The 20,594-nt window shown below is 44.9% G+C and overlaps 1 protein-coding gene across 1 annotated transcript in view; it reads left to right on the top strand.

The window, feature by feature from the left end:
- GPD1L (glycerol-3-phosphate dehydrogenase 1 like) overlaps positions 1-20,594 on the top strand; it is a 58,817-nt gene that overhangs the window by 21,712 nt on the left and 16,511 nt on the right. The window contains exons 3-5 of the mRNA XM_040246323.1: positions 8,791-8,931; positions 10,420-10,558; positions 17,770-17,882. Coding sequence (XP_040102257.1) covers positions 8,791-8,931; positions 10,420-10,558; positions 17,770-17,882 — 393 coding nt within the window. The remainder of the gene's footprint in view (positions 1-8,790; positions 8,932-10,419; positions 10,559-17,769; positions 17,883-20,594) is intronic.

Genomic DNA, 20,594 nt, shown 5'->3' with positions numbered 1-20,594 from the left:
GCCCCCTTCCTCCCTGTGTCCATTTCCACGCCCCCAGCAGGGTCTGAGAACCCACATCCTTCCACACCCTTGCTGGCCCTTGGTGCAGGACACAGACGGTATTGAAAAGTTTTATTTCTTAAGCTGGCCAAAGGTACACTGGCATTTGCTTCTTTGTCTCTTGTTTAGGCTTTCTAGATTCCAGCATTTGTATGTATGAAATGTCTTATAATGTGGGATTCCCAGGGGGCACAGTGGTAAAGAATCCACCTGCCAATGCACGTGATTGACATGGGAGACTCGGGTTTGATCCCTGGGTGGGGAAGATTCCTTGGAGGAAGGTGTGGCAGCCCACTCTAGTATTCTTGCCTGGGGAATCCCATGGACAGAGGAGCCTGGTGGGCTGCACAGTCTGCAGGGTCCCAAAGAGTTGGACAAGACAGCATGCATGCACACACACAAAATGTCTCATAAGTGATTTTAAAAGTTGAGCAGTGATGAAGTAGAGGGCCGACTCTGAATGAGTCTGGGCAGCCCTGCTCCTCCTGGTAAGATGGGCTGTTGTAAGGAGTGAATGAGATGATCCACATAAATTGTTGAGTGTCAAGAATCTGTTACAAAACTATGGCTTTGTTTCTATCGGTTTTTAAAAAAATTTTTTTTTTTTTTCAGAGTTTTTCAAATACCTCATTTGGCCATTTAAAACATAAACTAGTGTTTGACACGGAGAAGGCAATGGCACCCCACTCCAGTACTCTTGCCTGGAAAATCCCATGGGCAGAGGAGCCTGGTGGGCTGCAGTCCATGGGGTCTCGAAGAGTCGGACACGACTGAGCGACTCCACTTTCACTTTTCACTTTCATGCATTGGAGAAGAAAATGGCAACCCACTCCAGTGTTCTTGCCTGGAGAATCCCAGGGACAGGGGAGCCTGGTGGGCTGCCGTCTCTGGGGTCGCACAGAGTCGGACATGACTGAAGCGACTCAGCAGTAGCAGTGTTAGACAAGACCAATTGTTGTTACCATTATTTCAGATAAAAAGTCAGACATAAGCTTAATTGACTCGATGAATGTCCATCCAGAGCCAACAGCCAGCTTTACTCACTTCTGTCTTGTGGTCATGTCATCCACATGGCAGTGTTATTTATGACGCCTGCCACTTGCTGATTGAGGCCGGGGGTCTTCCTTGCTGGGGGCCCCAGACTGCTGCCCGCCTGACCCTTCTCCAGGTCACCACATGCTCACCGCGTGACCCCTCCACAGGGGAAGCTTCTGTAGCAAGGTCCTCACCAGGTCATCAACTTCTCACTAAAAGCTGGGGCCGACTGGGTTTGTGATTTCCCCTGAGACTTGCATGGAGGAACATTTCTTACTTCCTGTCACTGCAGGATAAACAGTGTTGGTCCTTTGTTAGAGCCGTCTTTCCAGGGCCTGTGTTTAGCGCTCACCCGGGTAGAGAGCTCTCCTGCCTCGGTTCAGCTTCCACCACCCTCGGTGTGACCCCGGGATTCATCACCGCTGCATTTTCTGTGAACTGTAGTTGTCGTGGCTCTCCTCTTGTGTCTTCTAAACCTCGCCGCTTCTTTTTCAAAAACAGCTTTACTGAGATCTAGTTCTCAGGCATACAGTTTGCCCCTTTAAAGTGTACAGTTTAAGAGGTTAAAGCTGTCGTATGACCCAGCGACTGTCCTCTAGGTTTATGCTCAGAAGGGAAAACATGTTCACACCAAACACTTTACACAGATGTTCCAATTCAGTGCTTTCTATGTATATTCGCAAAACTGGGCAACTATCGCTGCAATTGATTTTAGACTATTTCATCACCTTAAAGAGAAACCTCATATCCTTTAGCAGTCACCTCCTACTTCCTCCTATCCCCAGCCCTGAGCAACCACTAACCTACTTTCTGTCTCGCCATTTGCCGGTTCTGGACTTTTCATGTAAATGTCACCATAAATACCTCACCTTCTGTGCCTGGCCTCTTTCAATTAGCATAATGTTTTCAGGGTTATCCGTGCTGGGTCCCGAATCAGTACTTCTCTCCTTTTTGTGGCTGCCCAGTGTTCCGTCTTACGGTTGTACCATGTTTTGCCTATTTACTCACTGGTTGGTGGACATTTGGGTTGTCTCCACTTTTTGGCTATTACGAATAGTATTGCTGGGAACATTTGTGTAAAGTGTTTTGTGTGAACATGTTTTTGGTTCTTTTGAGCTTAATACCTAGGAGTACAGTTGCTGGGTCATATAGAAACTGTTTAACTTTTTGAGGAACTCTTGCCATACTTTTTCAAAGTGGTGCACCAGTGTGTTGTATGAAGGTTCCAATTTCTCCACATCCTCACCAACTCTTGTTATTATCTAACTTTTTTTTTAATACTTTATTTATTTGGCTCTGCAGGGTCTCAGTTGAAGCATGTGGGATCTTTAGCTGTGGCATGTGAACTCTTAGTTACAGCATGTGGGATCTAGTTCCCTGACTAAGGATTGAACTCTGAGCCGCCTGCATTGAGAGTGCAGAGTCTTAGTTACTAGACCACCAGGGAAGCCCCTTAGCTAACTAACTTTTTGGGTTAGGGTTAGGTTGAAGTGGCATCTCTGTTGTGGTTTTGATTTTCATTTGCCTGATGGCTTACGATATTAGTCATCTTTTCATGTGCTTATTGGACATTTTTATATCTTCCTTGGGGAAATTTTTTTTTTAAAAACCCATTTTTAAAAATTGAGTTGTCTTTTATTATTGAGTTGCAAGGAGTATTTATTAGATACAAATCCATTTTCAAGTATATAGTGTAGAAGTATATTCTCATTTTGTAAGTTTTCACTTCCTTGATGCTATCCTTTGAAGCGTAAACATTTTAAGCTTTGAAATCCAACTGAGATATTTTTCTTTGTTACTAACTTGCTGGATTTGTTCCTTGCATAGACCTCCATTCATTGCTATGTCTTCAGCTCCTGGAATAGTGCCAGGTGTGATTTGTGGTCTGATTGAGTGCTAGGGACAGTGCAGGTGGATCGGGAGAACCAACTAGACTGGGGAGTTTCATTTCAGTGGTTTAGGTGGTGTCCCATGGGATAGAAGGTTCGGCCAAGATAATTTTTTTTAAAATGGCCATTGACTTTTGGGTAATACAGTTGTGATTTTGCCTATTAATTTTAGCTTTAAGGCTTCTGAAGATTAGAATATCAGTTTAGTAGGAGCAACAGCATCAACTCTTTCCTCCCTGGGTTTAGCTTTTTTATTTTCCTTAGAGGATTCATCTTCATTGGTGTTTCTCAAACTGAAGTGTTCCTCAGAACTACTTAGAGAGTTTACCAGGGATCACTGGATCCACCTCTAGAGTTTCTGAGTCACTGGGTCTCAGGGGAGGTCCAGGTATTTGCATTTTTAACAAGTTCCTGGGTGATGGGGGTGCTGGGTGGTGAGGATGCTGAACCACACCTTGGGCCCTGCTGATCTACATGATAAGCAGCTTTTTATTTTTTTCTTCCTGAGGCAACCTCACTTACTAAAGTGGTTTGTTTATATAAGAATCTTGAGAGGGGCTTCCCTGGTGGTCCAGTGCATAAAACTCCACCTTCCATTGCAGAGGGTGCAGGTTTGACCCCTGGTTGGGGAGATAAGATGCCACGGGACTCACAGCCGAAAATCCAAGCTATAAAACAGAAACAATATTGTAACAAAAACAATACTGAAAAAATGGTCCACATCAAAAAATCTTTAAACAAACAGCAACAACAAAAAGGAATCCTCAGATCAAGTTGCCTGTACTTGAGGATCATTTTTCTGATGCCAAGGATGGCGCGCCATCATTCTGGAGCCAAGGACATGAACTTCACTTCATCTTGGCCTAAGCTAAGCTTAGGAGAACAGGAGTGAACCACAATATTTTCGAGCCTCTGCTGTGTGGCAGCTCTACTTTGCTATCTGCATTACTCATGCTGTTGTGTTTGATCTAAATGCTCACCCCCTCAACAATGCGGGCGAGTCGCCTGGGGTGCCCAGTTATTTAACTGGTGGTAGAACTGGGTCAAGATGCCCACAGGCTGCACAGTGGTAGCTAACCCAGGGGGAAAGAGAAGAACCTTCCGACTTGGCCCATAGACTTGACTGGCTCTGTTTTAAAGGTTTTATTTATTTACTTTTATGTTTGGTTGTGCTGAGTCTTTGTTGCTGCACACGGGCTTTCTCTAGTTGTGGAGAGCAGAGGCTTCTCTTGGAGAGCACAGGCTCTAGGCTCTAGGCATGGTGGCCTTCAGTAACTGGGGCTCTCGGGCTCTGCAGTGTGGACTTCAGGCTTAGTTGCCCTGTGGCCTGTAGATCTTCCCGGACCCAGAATCAAACTCACGTCCCTTGCATTGACAGGCAAATTATTAACCCCCAGGCCGCTAGGGAAGCCCTTATTGGCTCTGTTTTAAATGACTTTATTTTATTTATTATTAGTTTTTAAACATTTTTATTAACGTGAACCAAAAGCCCTGGATTCCTGAAAGACTGGGCATCAGATGGACCAGCCATGATGCCTTCATTCTAATTGGGTTTCCCTGCCCTCCTGGCCAATGACAGACAAGCCCGTTTGCTCTGAATAGTCTTTCTCAAAGCATTTCGGGAACCTTTAGTGGTGGACACCCTCAGGAAGATTTTGGCAGGAGGCCCGTGAAATAGGTCAGCGTTTCCAAAGCAGTGTCCTGATTTGGCTCAGAGTAAAAGACAGGATAGAGGCTTGGCTAAAGCTGTCATTCTGAAAGAGAATGTTCAATTTATTGTGTTTGTTGAGGAGAGCTTGTTTTGATTCTGTGTAGCAGGAATGACAGCCGTGTATACTGTATAAACACAGCTTGGGTCACATGTTGCTTCTGTGGGTTAAACCCTTAGCGCTCGGACAAGGACAATGGAAGGACATCTGTGTGTGCTTGAGGGAGTCCCCAGGCATATTGTCCCAGAGACCCGACTTACCCAACCAGCTGCAGTCTTCTTTGATTCGTTGAAAAAGGAATCGGAAAAGATGGGAAGAAATCCCGGGCCAGCTGGCAGCTTCCATGGGAGTGTTTCGTCACAGAGGACATAGCCTGGGCTGATGCCTTAAAGGTTAAGAATTGATAGGAGGCCAGTGGATTTTTCTGATGAGTAATGTCTCTCACTTATTTCATATCACTGCAGAGTGCTATTATCTATATTAATTTGAAAGTGCTCTGTGAAATAGCTGGTAGGAAAGGTGATTTTTAAAAATATTTAATTGGAGGATAATTACTATATTGTGATGGTTTTTTAATAATTAACTTTATTTTTAATTGAAAATAATTGCTTTACAGTTTCTACCATACATCAACATGAATCAGCCATAGGTATACATATAAACCGTCCCTCTTGTACCTACCTCCCACCTCCCTCCCTGTCTCACCCCAGGAAAGGTGATATTTTTAAAGTATTTACTTGGCAGTGTTGGGTCTTAGTTTTTAGACATGCAGGATCTTTCGTTGCTCTACAGCATGTGGGATCTCAGTTCCTTGACCAGGAATCAGACCCAGGTCCCCTGCACTGGAAGCGGATTCTTAACCATTGTACCACCGCGAAGTCCCAGAAAAGTGATTGTTATCCCTTTCTGTAGCCAAGATGACTGTGCTTAGTGAACAGGAGTCTGTGCAGGTCCCATAGCCAATCGGTTGCTGACATGGGACACAAATGTTTATCTTTTCCATCTTTTCTCTGGTTCTGGTGTCTTTTACATCTTACTAGGTCAGGAAATGCCCTGAAGAGAGAAAGGGTGTGTATTTTCCTGGGGCTGCGGGGGCAGGGAGGTGGATGGGGAAGTGGAGAAACAATAGGTCTAGAGAAGAAAGGTTTTCATTAAAATTCAGGCTGCCAGGCTCTCTGTGTGAGAAGGGGGTCAAGAACAGAAGTCCCTGCCTAAGTGAGGCCAGTAACCCCAGGGGGAATGGGGGGGTCCGAGTTCTAAGGAGGGCTGGGGGTGGAGACTGGTTGGGACCACCGGCAAGTATCTAAGAGCATAATGAGCCTTGTCAACAAGAGGCAGACAGCAATTGTGGTTAGGCATCAAGGCTGATGGCTTAGAATAAGAAACTGCTCTTTTTGGAGGAGGTGAAATATCCAGAGATCAAGGAAATCCTTACTACCTAGCCTAGATTAGCAAACTGGAGAAGCCCCTCTGAAGAGGAAGGCAGGTTTCCCTCCTTGGGTGTGTGAATAAAGAGAGAGAAATGCTAAGCTTCGGGTTATGAGCTTAGTCATTCTATGGGGACGACTCTCTGCCGTTCAAGTCAGCTTAAGCTGATGTTTTGGGTCATGTGACTGAAAATTCAGGTAGGGCTGGTTTCAGGTGCAGCCTAAAACAGTAGATTAAGTAATATCAACAAGGCCCTGTTGTTTTTTTTCCTGTTTCTCTACTCTGCCTTCATTCACACTGGAGCCCCTTGGCAGATCTAGGTTTTGCCCCTCACATTTGTAAAATGGCTGCAACTGTTCCAGACCTTGCACCATTATTCCATACTGATCAAGGAAAGACACAGTAGCTGGTGCAGAAGAGTAAAGAAGCAACTGTTTCTCAGAAACCCCAGCAAACATTGGTTCCCATCGTTTTGTTTGTCCATTGACCTGAATAACTTAAAAGACCATTCATGGAGGGGGTGGGGTGAGCATTTCCACCCAAACTGCATAGTTGAAGTGGCGAAGCAGTAGCTTTTGAAATGAAATTTAGAGGCATTTTTGCCAGAAAGAAAGAGAATGGAGGCTAGGTGGTAAATTACAGGTCTTCCATACCAGCCAAAGGGAGCGGTGAGTGAAATAATGCCAGGTAGATTTTCTTGGGGAATTCTTTGAGTGAGGTAGTAACTCTTGCACATGCATTAGTTAAGAGACTAGACTAAGCTGTAAAAAAACACACTAATGTAATTTAAAGAACAAAGATTTATTTCCCTCTCACATAACAGCAGTCCAGCAGCTTTGCTTCACACCGTTATTCTTGGTCCCACTTGGGTTTTCAAATAGCACAAAAGTGGAGAAGGGAAAGTGTGGAGGAAGCAGCCCCTGTTTGAAGGACTCTGGATCTTAAGTGGTATGCCCTGCTCCATCTCTCATTCCACTGATGGGAACTTGGTCCTTGACCCTGCGTATCTGCAAGGCTGCTGCGAAATGCAGTTCTGCATGCTCGGTGACCAGGGACCAGCTTGCAGCTCTGTAGTTATGGAGAAAGGGGAGAAGAAATTTTGTCAAGGAGTTGGCACCTCCATCACAGCTTCCACACTAGATTTCCTAGGAGGCTTATCCATTCTGAATGATGTTCCTGTGGCAGATAGCACTTCCTCAGAGAAGAACCCACATCCAATTTCCTTCATTTGGGGAAACCAGGAATGTTTAATCGAAACTATGTCAGTTTACAGTTAGGTTCACATGCATATGACAGAAAACCTAAGGTAGTGGTAACCTAAGCAAAGTAAACACTTGCACGTTTTTTCTCTTATGTAAAGGACGTTCATCATAATTAACGATTCATCATGGCGACAGGGACTCTGTTCCACTATCTTAGCACTGGTTTCCTTCTTAGTCCCAGATGGCTGCCCAAACTCCAGCCCTCTCTTCAGCATTTTTCTGGCCAAAAGAGGAATTCAAGGACATCTCCCAGAAACCACAAGCATATTTACACCATTGGTCAGAGCTTTATCACACAAGGCACCTAGCTGCAAGGGAAGCTTGAAGTGTAGCTTTCTTTCCTGGCAGGTATGAGCCTTACCCCAAGCTGGGGTTCTCTTGCTGAGGAAGAAGGGGAGAACGGACATTGGGCAGCAAGGGGCAGCCTCTGCTAGAGATCATATGCCCCCATGTCCATAATCAGTGCCCTCACCTCTGCCTCTGTGCTTCGCTGCCCATGTTAATTTTTTTTTGTCTGGTGGGGGTGGGCTGGGCTTTGCCACACTGCATATGTGATTTTCCCCACCAGAGACGGAACCCGTGCCCTCGTCCCCTGCGTTGGGAGCACAGAGTCTTAACCACTGGACCGCCAGGGAAGTCCTGCCCATGTGAAATTCTGAAACCCATCTTCGTACTTCTCTGAAGGATGGTCATCAGAATCGCTGGCATTTATTCAGGGTCTGTCAAGTGACAGACTCTGTTCTGCGTCATTTGTTCTTCACAACGGTGCTCTCAAAAGTACTCACATAGAAATGCTTAGTGCGGGCCTGTTGGCAGGCGTAGGCAGAGTTGAGGGAACCAGAAGGGCTTGGGGAAGTGGCCAGAGATTAGCAGCGGGAGGAAGCCACGGCCACCCCTGAAAGGGCAAGTGCCGTGCTTAGAAGTGTGAAAGGGGGGCTGACACAGAGCAGGTCAGGAAGTGGGGCTCTGGACGGGAGCCCAGGCCAGCACCCCTGCAAGCCAGGCAGGAGTGGCCCCAGGAACAGTTACACGCCCTGACCTGTCTCTCCTCCCACCTTGCAGTTCCTGGCAGCGCCGGCCTTGGGCTGAGGCCACCTAGAAGGCAGAGGGCAAGGGCTCCGGGGAGACAGCGCCTAGAGCGCAGCCTCCTGGGAACAGAGAAGGGCAGAAATGGGCGGGGGGTTGGGGAACAATAGAGAACCACCGAGCAGGATGGTTACAACCCCATTTTAAGGAAAGCGGAACCGGGCTGGGGGAGACTGGAGGGCACTGCCGGCTTGGGTTGCAGAGTGGGGAAGGTGGCACACCCCCGCACTGACCTGACTGTTCCTGTGCGCAGTGGCAGCAGCTGATGCCCGGGCAGCGCGTGTGTGTCTTGGACAGGTGTGTTTCAGGCCGGAAGTAAGCATGTCACGCTTGCCTTGGCAGGTTGCTGTCGCGAACCTCGGCGAGGCCGTGCAGGACGCAGACCTGTTGGTGTTTGTCATCCCCCACCAGTTCATCCACCGGATCTGCGACGAGATCACGGGGAGGGTGCCAAAGGATGCCCTGGGCATCACCCTCATCAAGGTGAGGCGGCCCCTCGCCACGCGCGGGCTCCTGGAAACTTCCGTACCTCTTTCATCTGCTGGGAAAAGGTGCTGAGGGGAGGGGATGGCTGCTTTGGGTTTGTTTTTTAAGGATGCCTGGAAGGGAATCAAAACCACATGTCCCCTCCTGAGCCTCGCTTTACTCAGGTTTACGAGGGGCTGCTTCCTATCTGGAGGGGGTTCACAGTGCTGGGCTCCGGCAAGAAAAGAACTTCCTGTCTATCACACAGGGCTCCGCCCTTGCCCGAGAAATCTCACATCGTTTACATTGGCTGGGAAGTTGATCATCTTTAATTTCCCACTCCTGGATTTATTCCCTGGAGAGGGCATTTTTAACCAGATGTCCACAGACCATCCCCAGAGGCCCACATACAGAATTCAGGAGGTTCATGGACCTAGGTATGGGGATGGAATTGCATTTTTATTTATTTTAACCTCTAACTGAAATGAACATCTCCTTCGCTTATGAATGTAGGCCACAAGCCAGAGTTTCAGTGACAATATGTTAGCAGGACCTTGACCCTGTGGTGGATACAAATTATAGTTATTTTCATGTTACCTTACAATGGCTTCAGATATCTCAAGATACCATTTATTCCCAACTACTTGGGAATTATAGTAATTCGACCTGCTATGGCACCTTTTTATAATTGCAATAAGAAAATACGTATATTACTTTGTCACAAATGTAGGGTGTTTTTTTTTAATATTTGATAACTGTATTTCAAAATAATTGCTTTGCTGAGTAATCTTGTATTTCGCTTTATGCATATGGAGTCTGAGAATGAATCCATAAACTTCACCAGACTGCCAGGGGCAGGTCCGTGTTGTAAAAAAGGTTAAGAACCCTCTTGAGAGACTGTGTTTGTAGGTGATTGTTTATGAAAGCAAGCACACTTCAAATGTCAGTCATTGATAGGATGGGAAAATAAATGATGGGAAACTACACAGGAGTGAACTAGAATATTCATGCAGCCACATGGGTGAATCTCCCAAATAATAATATAGCACAAAGCAGCACATCACAGGTGAGAGGCACTGTTTCATTTATAGGCTTTCAAAAACAGGCATAATGCTCTAACACACTGTTTAGGGATAGTTTCATGTGACAAAATGAACAAGAAAAACAGGGGAACAGGACATAAATGGTGTTGAGGATAGGGGTTCACCCTGACGGGGACCAGGAAGCACTAGTAAGGAGAAGGGTGAACTTGGGAAGAGACCCAGGGGACTTCAGTGGTGTCCGTCATGTTCTTTTTCTTAACCTAGATGGTGACGTTGTTCATTTTCTCTTTATTTGTTAGTCTTTAAATGGTACATGCACACTGTGTCTGTTTACTCTTAGCAACGAGATTTTTCAGTTGCCTATGCCATTGGAGGTCTGAATCTAGATGACTTATAAAGCAGCAGTCTCCAGCCTCTTGTCCTTGGGAGTTTCTTTTCCTCTAACCCACTGACGTCCTTGCAGGGCATAGACGAGGGTCCTGAGGGGCTGAAGCTCATTTCTGACATCATCCGAGAGAAGATGGGCATTGACATCAGCGTGCTGATGGGAGCTAACATTGCCAACGAGGTGGCCGCCGGCAAGTTCTGCGAGACCACCATCGGTGAGGGCCACTGGGGAAAGGGACGTTACCTTGTGTGTCTTAACAGGCACATATTCCGTTTCTGGAATTTTCCATAGTGAACTCTTCCCTGTTACCTTAACATTCCTGGGGTGGGCATTCAGTGGGGTGGAAATTCTATCTTAGGAGGCTGTTCTGTGGGCATGAAGCGTTTCTGCAAACTCGGGAGTGAAAGTAAAGCCAAGGAGACCGTGTGGCCTGCCACAACCCAGTAGTGCATCGTCGAGGCTACTCACAAAAATGCAAGGGTGCCTGCTTGTACCAAGAAGCAGATGGTTATGTCCATGGTGGAGCTCCCTAGGCCTTAGAAACCCAGCTTTTCTTTCTTTTTTTTTTTTGTTTAATTTAAACAACCGGAATTTATTTCTTATAGTTCTGAAGGCTAGAAAGTCCAAGATCAGGGTTGAGCCAACACTTTTCTATGAGAGGTCTCTCTTCTTGGCTTGTAGACAGCTGTCTCCTTGCGTGAAGGTTGTGGGGTCAGGGAAAGCTAGTCATGTCCACCTTTGTGACTCCTTGGACTGCAACACACCAGGCTCCTCTATCCTCCAGTGTTTCCCAGAGTTTGCTCAACTTCATGTTCATTGAGTCCGTGATGCTATCTAACCATGTCATCCCATGCTGCCCCTTTCTCCTTTTGTCTTCGGTCTTTCCCAGCATCAGGAGCTTTTCCAGTGAATCGGCTCTTTGCATCAGGTAGCCAAAGTTTTGGAGCTTCAGCATCAGTCCTTCCAATGAATATTCAGGGTTGATTTCCTTTACGATTGACTGGTCTGGTGCAGTCCAAGGGAAACGTAGCTTTTCTTTACTCATAAATGCCAGTATCTGGAGCCTCATTGGATGCCTTGGAGATCTAGAAATTGATGGGAGTGATCCTCACTTTCCAAAGGAATAAGCCAAGGCTCAGAGAGAAGCTCCTTGCCCCAAGATCACGCAGCTAATATTGAACCCAGACATGAACTTGGGTCTCCTGGTTCCTGAAACAGAAAGCCCTTTCTATTCTTACACATCAGTGTTGTGAACATGTCTATTTCTTTTAAAAAGGGCTTCAGAATTCCTAAGTGCCCACCTACCATGTTATAGGGGTCCTAGAATGCTTTGCAGGGTGTATGTAAGTTTATCTACCACTCCAGGACTTCCACTCTTATCAAATGCACTAGTGATGGGAGTCATTTCTCCTTGGCAGCTTCATGAAAGGAAACTCTGGGAGAGATCAGGCTCTCTTGAGTAAGATGGGATGGATGAGAAAATGTTTTTATGCATGCATGTAAGTTAGGACATTTTTATTTTTTTTTTTCTCTTTTATTTGTAATTGTACAGACATTACCTGATTACCATGGGACACAGAGATAATCAAAAGAAAGCCATTTCTTAAAAATTATTTTAGGGGCTTCCCAAGTGGCACTAGTAAAGAACCTACCTGCCAAGGCAGGAGGTGTCGGAGACATGGGTTCAGTCCTTGGGTTGGGAAGATCCCCTGAAGGAGGGCATGGCAACCCACTCCAGAACTCTTGCCTGGAGATTTCCATGGACAGAGGAGCCTGGCAGGCTACAGTCCATAGAGTCACAAAGAATCAGAAACGACTGAGGCAACTTAGCACAGCACATTGATTTTTAATTTTTATTAGAGTATAATTGATTTACAATGTGTTCATTTCTACTGTTCAGCAGAGTAAATCACTTATTTATATCCACTCTTCTTTAGATTCTTTTCCCATACAGGTCATTACAGAGTACAGAGTAGTGTTCCTTGTGCTATATAACAGGTTCTTGTCAGTTACCTATTATGTATGTAGTAGTGTGTCTAGGCCCAACTCAATCACCTAATTTATCCGCCTCCACACCATTGCTTTGTTTTCTATATCTGTGACTCTGCTTCTGTTTTGTAAATAAGTTTTTTTGTATTCTTTTTTAGATTCCACATATAAGTGATGTCATGATATTTTGTCTTTCTCTGATTTAGGAAAACCATTTCAAGTTTCATTTAATTTTTGTTATTTTTTTCTACTTGTGCTAAACTATGGTTGTAGTTGTTAATATACTCTTTTGATAACTGCTTCATTTACTTCAATCAGCATATATCTTTATAGCTGCATAGCATTCCATTGACAATCCCATATATCTGGGCACTTAGGGGTGTGTGTGTGTGTGTGTGTAATAATAATTTTGGAGAGCAGAGCTGTCACAAATGGTAAAAGGAAGGAAACAAAATGACCTATAATAGCATTACCCAGGTTGATCTTTATAAAAGCAATAAGCACAGCTAAGAAAATTCAGGGGCTTCCCAGGTGGCGCTAGTGGTGAATTACCTGCCTGCCAGTGCAGGAGACTCAGGAGACCCGGATTCCAGCCCTGGGTCAGGCACATCCCCTGGAGGAGGGCACGGCAGCCCTCTCCAGTATTCTTGCCTGGAGAATCCCATGGACAGAGGTGCTTGGTGGGTTACAGTCTACAGGGTCACAAAAGAGTTGGACACTACTGAAGCAGCTAAGCACTAAAAAAAATTCAAACAGTACAAGAAGGCATGGAATTAGAATTAAGACCTACTCCCTCTTCTCAAAGGAAATCACTGTCAGTAGTTCCTAAGTATCCTTCCATTAAAAAAAAAATTGCATATGTATGCTAGGCTTTATTAGGTTTTATTCTTTTCTTTATTCTATTCTTTTAGTTCTTTTATGATTTTAATGTAGCCTGTGAAACTGTTATGTAATCACTTTAATTTTTCAAAAATAATTATTAGCTACTTTTTCCAGCTTAATCCTATTTGCTAGTAATCAATTTGCTAGTTATTTGGTTGGGATTGGCCAATTAACCCCAGTCATTCTGTAGGGTTGAGACAGACTTCATCTCCAAATTTAAACTGATAGATTTTGGCTAGGATTTCTGCCTGCCTCTTAGCCTTGTTATAGGAAAGCTCTCATTTGGGCGCATCAGGCTTTTTTACTTTGTAAAGACAGACAAACGCACAGAAGTCACATCTGTTTCTCTGGCTTCTGTTTACGCATTGCTTCTGCTGCCTTCTGTGGATTGGACCATGACTGGCAAGAGTGATCTGAATTAAATTAGATAAAATACTCAAAATGAGATAGAACAGGAAAGTGATATTTTCTAAATTTTCTTATATAACCTGAATTTAATCAACAGGAAGTATTAGACAAAGCCAAAGGAAGGGACATGGTACAAAACAACTGGCCCACAGTTTTTTGGCGGGGAGGCAGCACCTTGTGACATAAGAGATCTTAGTTTCCCAGCCAAGGGTCAAACCCTCGCCCCCTGCATTTGGAAGCCCAGAGTCTTAAGCGGCTGACCTCCAGGGAAGTCCCACAACTGGCCCACACTCTTGAAAAATGTCAGTGTTGTAGGAGACACTGCAAGTCTAAAGGAGAAATCTAGAGGGACCTGGCCACAAAGTGCAGTTCAGGATCCTGGGCTGGATCCCGGCTGCCGTGAAAGTAACCTGGGGACGTGGGTCAAACAGGCACTGTGAGCCGTGGTGCCCCCTGGTGGTGAGAGCCCCCTTTGTGGGAATGACTTCACGGAGTCTGAGATGTCTGCTCAGCCTGCAAATACCGTTCACAGTCTGTTCTATGTCAGTAGTGGTGCTAAATGTCGAGGATACATAAGCCCCTTCTTTGTGGAAGGAGCTTCTTCTTCACCAACAGTAGAGAATTATGGACTGAGATGTGGGATGGGAAGGCGTCTTATTAAATAGGCTGATAATCTCCAAAATTTGGTGTGGAAGAGAAGGGGGATTTTCCTGTCTTTTGGTTCATATTGAGTTTGACAAGCCCTTCCACATGGCTGATGGGCATTCCCTGTTCTGGATCACATGTCCTGGGTCCCTTCTTGCCTCATCACTGCCTAAGACTGGTAATAATAATATGATCAATGTTTTCTTATCCATGACTTAAAAGATTAAAAATTTTAAAGGGTAAACATTTGATGCCATTTGCAGCAACATGATTGGATCGAGAGATGATCATACCAAGTGAAGTCGGACAGAGAAAGAGAAATATCATTTGATATCACTTACATGTAGAGTCTAAAATATGACACAAGTGAAGTTATTTATAAAATGGAAACAGACTCACGGACATAGAAAACAATGGTTACCAAAGGGAAAAGAGGGGTGCGGAAGGGATAAATTGGGAGGTTGGGATCAGCATATGTACACCATTATATAAAACTGGTAAACAACAAGGTCCTACTATATAGCACAGGGAACTAGAGTCGATATCCTGCAATAAACCGTAATGGAAGAGACTAAAATAAACAAAAGGTGCGTTTGAGAGAATGTAAGACTCCTTTAAATCAAGCTCACCTCTCTAATGAACCCCGTGCATAATTTGCAGCACAGAGGCACCAGCAGATGCCACCTTGTATCAGTGGCAGATGGAGAACGCTCGTCTCCCCTCCGCGTGTCCGGTTACTCGGAACTGCTGCTGGCTCGATCCAAGTAGCTTAGTGGAGGGAGTGGGGGTCTGTCTGTGCTGCTCGTGAGACCCCTTCGAGTTGCAGGCACCTGGCAGGGCCCACGGTGAGGGACAGAAGAGAAAGACAGTGACTGCATCGTGGTGTGGCCCTGGGGCTGGCTTACCCAGCCCAGGTGACGAGTCGGCGCTGCTGGTCTGGAGGGCTGTTTATAAAAGGAAGAGGACAGTTTGTGCAAAAAGAGGGGGTTCTAATATTTGGACGAACGAGCATTCAGCTAAATGACATCATAGCAAATGGCCTGTAGGATAGAAAATGTTTCTAAGTATCCCGTGTAGCTATCTTAAACATTTTATGATGGAAAATGTCCGTAAACCAAACAAAAGTAGAGAGAGCTGTATTAGGACCCCACAATGTCCATATTTAGTACTGATTAACTGCTGGGTAGCCTTATTCATCTGTTTCCCATCCTCTCTACTCGTCTCTGAACTTTGTTTGTTTTATTTTTTGGCATGCAGGATCTTAGTTCCCCGACCAGGGATCAAACCCACACCCTGTCCATTGGAAAGGTGGAATTTTAACCACTGGACCACTGGGGAAGGCCTCCCCTGGTCATTTTGATATTACCTTACTTCCGAGTGTAATTTTGTTGAACATCCTGTTGTTGTTTGCTGCAGTGGAAGACTGTGGCTCTAATCGTAATGTCTGTCCGTTGCTCCTCTCTTCCTGCCCCTGAGTGGACCATAGCATAGAGAGAGGTCCTGGAGCCAGAGCATCTGGGTTAGAATTTGGGCTCTGCCTCTTACTAGCTGTATGACTGAGGGCAACTCAGTAAACCTCTTTGGGGCCTCCTGTGTGTGAGTGGGGCAAATCAATCATAGGCACATAAATATCACTATCCTGTTGTGATTATATAGACCTTTGCATGCTTGTTGTAACTAATAGGCATTTTCCACACCTCATTCTTACTTAACCTCATGACAGTGCTGAATGTGCCGTAGTGTTTTACTCATGAGGTTAGAGATCACCTCAGAGGTTTTCAAACTTGTCTGCCCATTGAAGTCACTAGGAGAACGTCAGAAATTAGTGATACCTGCTTGACCCCAGAGCTTGTGATTTAATGGATGCTGGGGTGTGGCTGGCCTTTGGTGTTTTTAAAGATCTCCCAGTGATTGTAATGTGCAGACAAGCTTGGGAAACAGGCTCAGGAAACTCAAGGCTGGAAGAGCCCAAGTGCCATGGTCCCTGGGGGAGCTTTCTGCCAGCTCTGTGTGGAGAGCATGACAAGGGAGCCAGGACCAAGCTGGCAAATTTTATCACCCTGATTTCCGGAGCTGAGTGCCCCCCGCCACACCCCACCAACCAGAGCAGATCTCACATCAGGCTCTATGTGTTAAGTTTTCGTTTTGTTTTGAACTGAAAGTCTCTATAAATAGAAAAGTAATCACAACATCATTCCAGTCATGGTCCCAATGGGGAGCAGAAATAAGGAGCCCTTGAATGCATTTCCATCCTCCACCAATTGAGTCCCTGAACATGTTTGTTGATGTTGTATCCGTTCTCTGTTGCCATAGTGATGCTCAGTAACAAATAATCCTGAATTTTTGGTGGCATCCAAAATAAGCATAGCTGACACATCTGTGGGTCCACTGGGAGGCAGTGCTGTGCCCCGGTCTTACCTTCTTGTGGGGTCCAGCAGGCCAGCTGGGGTGTGTTCCCACAGTGAAGGCAGATGGACATGGGAACCAGCCCTGCTGTTGCACAAATGGGCTTCAAATTCTGCTGTGTTAGGTCCGCTCCCATTAGCCAAAGCCAGTCATGTAACTGGCTCAGGTGGTAGAGAATCCGTCCACAATGCAGAAGACTCAGGTTCGATCCCTGGGTCAGGAAGATCCCCTGGAGAAGGAAATGACTACCCACTCCAGTATTCTTGCCTGGAGAATTCCATGGACAGGGGAGTCTGGCAGGCTAAGTCCATGGGTCTCGAAGAATCTACACGACTGAGCAGCTAACACTTCACTTTGGGCCAGTCATGTGACTGAGCCCAAAGGGTGGGGAAATTGTCTCATCCACTGAGTCCAGGCACGTCTGAGGTTAGGCCTAGCATTGTTGGAAAGGGAGGTACTTCCTGTGGAGGGAGCCTGTAAGTGTTTATGGTGGCAAAAAGTTGCAACAATTTTAGATCTCAAACAATAGAAAGACACTTAGATAAAATATAATGCATGTATGCAATAAAATACAAAGCAGCCATTTATTAACAAAATAATGTAGAAAATGTAGGATATCACTGAAAATTATTCCTGCCATAAATGGGAGAAAGCTGATTGTGAAATCCATGTTATGTTCTCAATTGAGGAAAACTATGTATATTTCAAGTTTGGTAATTTAAAGATATATGCCAAATTGTTGATTTCATCTGTGGTGGGATTGTGGAATATTTTAATTTTCTATGTCTAGTCCTGTGACTTTATGAAATTTCCTATCAGGAACGTATGTCACTTTTGTAATGAGAAAAAGGTCTTTTTAAAAAGATTTTTTATTGGCTTAAAAAAACTTTTTTTAAAATTTTGGGTCACACCCCAGGGCATGGGGGGATCTTAGTTCCCCAGCCAGGAATGAAGCTGTGCCCCCTGCACTGAGTGCACGGAGTCTTAACACAGGACCACCAGGGAAGTCCAAAACTCATTTTAAACTGTGTTAGATGTGAAAGTTAAGATGAGAGGCCATTATTAATTTCCTTTTTTTTTCTAACCTTTCAATAGGCAGCAAGATCATGGAGAACGGCCTTCTCTTCAAAGAACTCCTACAGACTCCAAATTTTCGAATTACAGTGGTGGATGACGCAGACACGGTTGAACTGTGTGGTGCCCTGAAGGTAAGGCAGCCCTGTCGTTTCTGCATGCACGTGGCGTCCTCGCGCAGGGCCCCTGCTGGCGTCGTTGCGCCCCATTCTAAGACAGCTCTGTGTTCTGCGCTCCTCCTTCTGGGGAGAACAGTGAATTGGCAGCCTTGTCCGTCACTTCCTGCTCCGCCCCAGCCTTTCCCGGGTGGTTAGATTTCCTCTCGCAGTCATGGTGGGCTTCTGTTTGTAAATCCGGGAGCAGTGTGCTAGTTTGTTCTCTGGGAAGTGGACGGCATGAGCATTTGGAAAGCCAGGAGCATACTCTAATTGTAGAGTCTTACCTGGGAGCCAAGTGTTCTATATTCCTACATTTCCCCTACGTGTTGTCTTGAGCAGGAAGAGGAACTTGGTCGCTCTGGATGATCTGTTGGTTTGATGGTATGGTTGGTTGTTGTTTTTAAAGAAGAAAAAGCAATCTGCTACTGGCAGGTTTTTCTTTTTTTTTTTTTTTTTAGGTTTTTCTGAGAATAGCTTAATCTTTGCCTGTAAAGGGAAAAGATCAGATTAAAGAGGCAGCTTCTGTTGGCTAATGACTTGAGAGAGTCAAGGGAAATTTCCACATTTGGACTTGGGCTCCTGACGTGTAACCCTCTGCCTTTAAAAGTTGTGGTCAGGGGTATTTCCTAGTGGTCCAGTGGTTAAGACTTCTTCTACTGCAGGGGGTACAGGTTGGTTCCCGAGTTGGAGAGCTAAGGTCCCGAATGCCTTGTGGCTAAAAAACAAAAAATAAGCAACAGGAGCAATATTGTAACAAATGCAATAAAAATGTTAAAAATGGTCCACATGAAAAAAAATATCTTAGAAGGAAGTCATGATTGGGGTTCCTCTCTGAACTGACGATGGGCTGTAACTTCTGAACATTCTCCTCTTGGAAGAAGAGCTGCCTTAGCTGCCATCTCAAAAACAAGGAAAAATACAGAGCTTCCCTGTGAATGAATAACCCCTTTGAGTCACTTTTGAGTCATTTCTTCTGTAGCAGAAGCTACTTTTCAGGAATTTGAGCACCGAGGGAAGGAAATGAATCTGACGTTCGCCTTACTTTGTCAGGTAAAAATTGCACAGATCAAAAGAAGGCAGGGAGACCCGTCCATAGGGCACCTTCTCATGCTGTCTGCAAATTGTACGTCTTTTCTTCTAGTCATAATTTAAAACCACTTAATGTCACATGTGTATGGGTAGTCACTTCTCCATACAATGAGAGTTTTAAAAATTGAAGCCAATGAAAGACTTGGGCCCCCAGGCAGCCCACGTTCATCTTTCTGAATGCTGGCAGGGAACTCTCACGTTGCATGCAGCCTGTTTTACATTGAAGATGCTGGCTTTGGCTGCATTCTTTATTATTGTTGGGTGAGATTTTTATGCGTTTTTAATAGTCCTTCATTAAACTAATGGGCGGTCTCACTGCTCAGCACAGCCTATGTGTTCCAAAACTGTCATGAAGTGACTGGGTTATTTTGGGTGGTGGATGGAGAAGCTGTGAAAATCCACGCAGAACAAAGGTACAGGGGAAGGGGGTGGGAGAGAAGAGTCTAGATTGAGGGCCCTGAAGAAGCTTCTGCAGGTGGAACCACGTGCTGGCCCTGCTTCTGAACTAGGCACGGCTTTTCAGTTCTATTGGCAAGAAGCCTCCTGCTACCATGACAGAGTGGTTCGTTGGGGGCAGAGGTAGATGGGGATTGAGAACCATTTATCATCCTGCCCCTGGCTTTCCTTTCAACCAGGAGTAGTTACCATCATTCCTGCCAGCCTGCATCAGAGCTGGGAGCTTTAAAAACTGAGAGGCAGGTTCTTGGGCAGTAACTGAGGCTAACTATCCCATCGGATCAATAAGGAGGCAGAGTGCCAAAAAGTGAATGTCTCACATGTAGCAAATACTAGCTCGGTCAGTGAACGCGGGTTTGAAGAATCGGTCCCGGGTTCTTTGGTTACTCTGGATGACCTGACTTTTCTCGTTTGTGTCCAGGCAGTTGAATGAAATGAAGTCCTCTCTTTGCTAGAGCCTGCCCAGCAAGGGCACGTGGGCCTATTTTTCCTTGATTACATAATTAGTAGTTTTGTTTTCTTCCTGATTATACCTCTTTGTGGTATTCTCCCATACTACAGAGAGGTGTAGAGAAGAAAGTGAAAATGACTGATAATCTCCACATCCTGAGATAATCGCCGTTAATGCTTGCTGTCTATCCTTCCAGTCTTTTTAGCAAGCACAAGTATGTGTGTGTCCCCCTTTTAAAACAAAAAGTGCATCTTACTGTTCAAGTAGTTTATGTTTTACCTTTAAAAAAATTTTTTTAAACTATAGTTGGTTTACAGTGTTGTGTTTATTTCTGCTAAACAGCAAAGTGAGTCAGTTGTACACATATAATCATTCTTTTTTGGATGTTTTACTTTTTTCACATTAACAACCTTTAGTCATCTTCTCTGTTCTAAAGAAATTTTTAAGTACACTTTTTTCATGCTCAAAAACGTGAGGGCATTTGAGTTACCAAAAAAGAAAAAAAAAAAAAAAAAGAGGCAAGGTGGGGCAGGGAGAGAAAGAAAGATAACAGCTCCCTGCAATGTTGAAAGAAAAGGAACAGTCAAAGGAATTATACAAAATCAGTTTGTACCAGCGTATCTTACACCCTTCAGAATGTCCTTCATCTCTTAGCTACATTAATCTCTTAATTGGTAAGTGAGTATTCTTTT

This window comes from Oryx dammah, unplaced genomic scaffold, assembly GCF_014754425.2.
Source record: "Oryx dammah isolate SB20612 unplaced genomic scaffold, SCBI_Odam_1.1 HiC_scaffold_9, whole genome shotgun sequence".
Taxonomy (NCBI): domain Eukaryota; kingdom Metazoa; phylum Chordata; class Mammalia; order Artiodactyla; family Bovidae; genus Oryx; species Oryx dammah.
Note: the sequence above shows the minus strand (reverse complement) of the source record. Positions and strands in the feature narration are given on the sequence as shown.